This window comes from Penaeus vannamei, chromosome 14, assembly GCF_042767895.1.
Source record: "Penaeus vannamei isolate JL-2024 chromosome 14, ASM4276789v1, whole genome shotgun sequence".
In the NCBI taxonomy this organism is placed as follows: Eukaryota; Metazoa; Arthropoda; class Malacostraca; order Decapoda; family Penaeidae; genus Penaeus; species Penaeus vannamei.
The window spans coordinates 21,896,536-21,901,646 of NC_091562.1; the positions used below are offsets into that span (position 1 = coordinate 21,896,536).

Genomic DNA, 5,111 nt, shown 5'->3' on the forward strand with positions numbered 1-5,111 from the left:
TTCATGCCGATCATAGCGATTCAGATTCAATGATTCGCTTGGACCTATTTTTCCGTCAGTCAAAGCGAATCAGCCGAGGTATAAGCACCATTCTCATCAGTTTAGAAAGAGAAAGACGTGCTATAAATGATCGTGATGCTATATACATACACACACACACACATACTATATATATATATATATATATATATATATATATATATACATATATATATACATATATACATATATATATACATATATATATATATATGTATGTATGTATGTATGTATGTATGTATATATGTATATATAATATTTATATATATATAATTTGCAAATATATATATATATATGTATATAATGCATATATATATATATATATATATATATATATATATATATATATATATATATATATATGTATGTATGTATGTATCTGTATGTAGATATATAACATGCATATATATATATATATATATATATATATATATATTATATATGTATATATATGTATAAATACATTTATATATACATACATACATACATAGATATATATATATATATATATATATATATATATATATATATATATATATATATATATATATATATGTATGCATCTGTATGTAGATATATAACATGCATATATATATATATATATATATATATATATATATATATATATATGTTTATATATATTATATATGTATATATATTTATATATATATACACACACACAGACACACACACAGACACACACACACACACACACACACACACACACACACACACACACACACACACACACACACACACACACATATATATATATATATATATATATATATATATATATATACATATATATAATGTGTGTATGTAGGTATATATATGGCATCACGATCGTGACTGTCGGTTGGAACTATGCTGATTCAAAATGATTCAAGTCAAATGATTTTTCATGAATTGAATTGATTCGATTCGCTTGTTATAAACGCAGTCTCACATGCCGGTCTCAAATATAGGCCTGGGGCCGGCTTTACAAACGGTTTACGATATCGTAAAGAGTTTGTTTATATCGTTAAACCAGCTACATTCTCGTTTCTCGCAACGAGCGTATTTTCAAAACACTCGAGGTCGTAAACACAAAACCACTCGTAAAGCTTATCGTGGCGACCCACCTCAGCTCATATCAGCCTAGTAAATACCTTCAGGAGTGTATAAATGTCACTTTGCTTTGTGGGAATCAATTAATGTGCATGAGCAACATATTTAGGAGGCATAGTAAACAATAGTAAACGGAAAAAAATAATATGACTAATGTAAATAAGGATTGGTCTTTGCCAATGCACAGAGGTGCGGAAACACTTGATGTAAGCCTAATTTCCATCAGTATGACTATTTTCCTCTAAAGCAACAAATTATAATAAATAGTGATAGAAAATACGATCCTAACGGTTACGAGACCCCTGCGTTCTCGTTATTTGGCGTTTGAAATTGTCGCTAGTTGAGAAATCGTTGAAATATCCGACTTAGTTAATCCACTCTCTCTCTCTTATTAAGATTTATATATTCTTTTTTATTTCTTGAAATAAACGAATTTTGAAGAGTTTGCGTGCACCATCTGGTATTTTTATTTTAAGTGGCTGCTGCACCTCCTTATGCCAAGCTTTTCCAAGATTGATCATAGAAAAGTTGAAAGCTGGCAATGACGGTCCTGAAATCCGTCAGCTCATCAGAGATCCTGATTTTGAAAATTCAGTGAACGAAGTGGAACTGGAAGCGTGGAAGGCTTTTGTTCTGGTCATGAAGAACTTTCTCGGCAACAACAAGGCCAGGAACTATATTGAACATATCACTAATATGATTCCTGCTTTCAGAAACCTCGGATGCAACATTAGCATCAAAATGTATTACTTATTTTCACACATAGATCGGTTTCCTGAGGATCCGGGATCAATGAGCGACGAGCAAGGGAGAGATTCCACCAGGACATGAGAGACTCTCAGGACAGACATCCCTGTCAAATAAAAGAAAGTTCATACCCTAAATTTTGAACAATGATGACGTAATATTCAAATTACATGTACTTACTATTAATGTCTACTTTTGTAAGCGGTTAGTAACATCTGGTTAGTAACATCAGTTAGAAAATGATTTTTCTCATAAAAAACCTATTTCAAATGAGAAATATTAACAAACATCAACCAATGATATCACAAAAATGAAATCGATTTAGTAAGAAAATAAAATAAAAGAAATCAACTTAACATAAAAATCTGACCGGAACAAGATATCATTTTCGGATTCAGCGATGCAAAATTGCCCGAAATCAGTTTAAAAACATGGACAACTTACATTTTTTTTGTTACCCAGTGTTATTCATTTGTATGTAGTTATAAGTACAGATAGTTTTCGATACATCAGGTGGTATGAGAGCCAGATCTAGCTGGGCTGTGTCTCCGTCAGCACGAGAGCATGCTGGTGGCGGGTCACAGCGATGGGACGGTGACAGTGTACGACGCGAGACACGACGCGTCTACCGGGCGGCTCTCCTCCTCCACCACCTCCGGCAAGCACCTCCTGCCTGTCATGCAGGTTGGCTCCACCAGTGATATACTCATAGATTCTAATACGTCCTTCATATCGGTGCTAATTGCAGCTAAAGATATGTGCTCTAGGCTAGTGATTTCGGATTATTGTTTACATTTAAACCAACAAATAATATTAAAAGTAGTCTCAGTAGTCTAACATCATTGTCCGAGTATATATAATTATTGAAAATGCTAATGTTAAAATGAAAACAGAGCGCGATGCCATATCTATTTGACAAATTCCTGAAAAGCTGGCAGATTGTATCGGATTTAATGCCCTCACATTTCAAAGTTCCAAATTTCTTGTAAATGTAATCATTACAAAACAAAGTTACATCCAATTCACACCACCTCAGGTGCATTGGGTCACGACAGAGCCCGGAGAGAACATGAGCTTTTACTCAGTGTCTCAAGATGGTCGAGTGTCTCAGTGGTTTGTTCGCACTACTTCCCTTAAGTACGAAGACGTCTTGAATTTCCATGCAGCGGAGCAGACACAGGATCATGTAGCTCCCTCAAGTAAAACAGAGTTAGAGGGTAATGCAATGAACACTTGTCTGGATTCTTATTATGTTGTCTTGTACTTGATAGCACATAATATATTAAAGTAATCTTTAAAGCCACAAATCACATATCTAGGTAAATATGTATGTCTGCTACTTCTCTCAGCCATTTTAATCTTACTTCTTTTCCTGTTTTCTTCCATAGATATTATATAACCTCCATATATCCTTATCCTCCATCCAGACAATGTTCCCTCAGGTACTGCTACGTGCATAGCCCTAAGCCCTGAGCGCAAGGACGTGCTGCTCTTCGGTGTCGACACAGGCGCCTTGTTCCAGATATGTACATCCGACACCGCCCACGCTATCACACGCTATCGTGCCCATCTTGGTCCAGTCACAGCCGTCGCGTGGAACAAAGTCCACACGATGGTCTTTGCCAGTTGTGCCTTAGACTGGACAGTCAAGATTTGGCTACAGTACCATCTGTGAGTCTGTCTTAATCCTTGCTTTCGAGTCTGTGTAATTGAAAATAGTATTCCACTTAAGTATTTAAAGTACACTACATTCCAGGCGGTTTGTAGAAGAAAAAAGTATGTGAGGCTAGAAATGAAAGAGAGGGATTTTCTTCTCTCTTATTTGATTTTTTAAGACTCATTTTGCACAAGACACCTTCTCCAGATCGGCTCTGATAACGCTTGACCTTGGCGGCCCTGTTATGGAGCTAGCCTGGTCCCCCTCGAGCAGCACTTTGGTGGTGGCAGTTACTGATGAAGGCAGGGTGTTCGTGTACGACTTGTTCCTTCGGAGATATCACCCGCTCTGCGTGCAGAACCTTCTCCAGAGACGACGATCGAGCCTGACCTGCGTGGCGCTCAACCCTTCTCAGCCAATCGTATTGGTTGGCGGGGAGAAGTACGTATGGTGTTTGCCTTATCAAACACGCATTCATCAATGCTTTAGCAAGTCATATAGTATATGGATTTAACATATAGGCAAATAATCTAATCATAGAACTCAAGTCAATTTATATTGTTGCCCATTTAAAGGTACTTTCTTGTTCAGAGCAACAAATTGTACCCGATACATATATATAATTATATATATATATCTATATATATATAAATTTGTATATATATATATATATATATATATATATATATATATATATATTACACACACACACACACACACACACACACACACACACACACACACACACACACACACACACATACACACACACATACACACTCACAGTCACACACACATATCTGTATATATATATATATATATATATATATATATATATATATATATATATATATATATATATATATATGTATGTATGTATATATATGTATACACACACATACATACAAACATGTATATATATATATATATATATATATATATATATATATATATATATATATATATATATATATATATATACTTTTATGTGTGTGTGTGTGGGCGTGCTTGCTGGCGTGTGTGTGTATAGAATAACGTACAATTACCCACACACACATAAATATAAACATACACACTCCTTACTTTCCTGTCGAGAATTGAATTGGTGAACTTGAAGCATGTATAAATTGGCTTCACAGTCCACATGAACAGTGAGTTTAAGCGTGCGAGACGTGTAACCCCTATGGGAAACAGTGTGACCTCATCCAAATCCAAGAAAAGTATCAGGAAATTCGAATGCTGAGCGTCTTCATTCGTGTGTAATCAGGCCTGTCAAGCAATGTGCAGGACCCATGCTTTCCCTCTTTCTTTCTAGAGCTTGACTCCTCATTGATGAAGAACTTCCTGTGCTGGCAAAGCCATCCTACGGCCTAAGCGAAGAGGCGATTCAATCTTTTCTTAATACAACGTTATACTTTTAAAAGGAATTCAACCATGGGTTCGTAATTTTACTTTCTCACTATGTTGGGTTATTCTGACCTGCATGATTTCGACAACAATAAGGTCTTTTTTGAGACGACGCAGATATATAATGGTAAGAATGATTTATTCTAGTGCT

General features: G+C 35.1%; 1 protein-coding gene across 1 annotated transcript; it reads left to right on the plus strand.

Annotated features, from left to right (window-relative positions):
- Positions 1 to 2,081: 2,081 nt before the first annotated feature.
- LOC113800605 (dynein intermediate chain 2, ciliary) lies at positions 2,082 to 4,816 on the plus strand. The gene is made up of 7 exons (XM_070129460.1): positions 2,082 to 2,093; positions 2,452 to 2,663; positions 2,869 to 3,113; positions 3,339 to 3,567; positions 3,761 to 3,980; positions 4,075 to 4,128; positions 4,748 to 4,816. Exons 1-7 carry the CDS (start codon positions 2,082 to 2,084, stop codon positions 4,814 to 4,816), a joined length of 1,041 nt encoding a protein of 346 aa, XP_069985561.1.
- The last annotated feature ends 295 nt before the right edge of the window (positions 4,817 to 5,111 follow it).

Coding starts and splice junctions, on each gene's coding strand:
- LOC113800605 (XM_070129460.1), top strand. Junction 2,664..2,868: donor GCTAAAGATATGTGCTCTAG/GCTAGTGATTTC, acceptor CACATTTCAAAG/TTCCAAATTTCTTGTAAATG. Junction 3,114..3,338: donor AAGTAAAACAGAGTTAGAGG/GTAATGCAATGA, acceptor ATGTTCCCTCAG/GTACTGCTACGTGCATAGCC.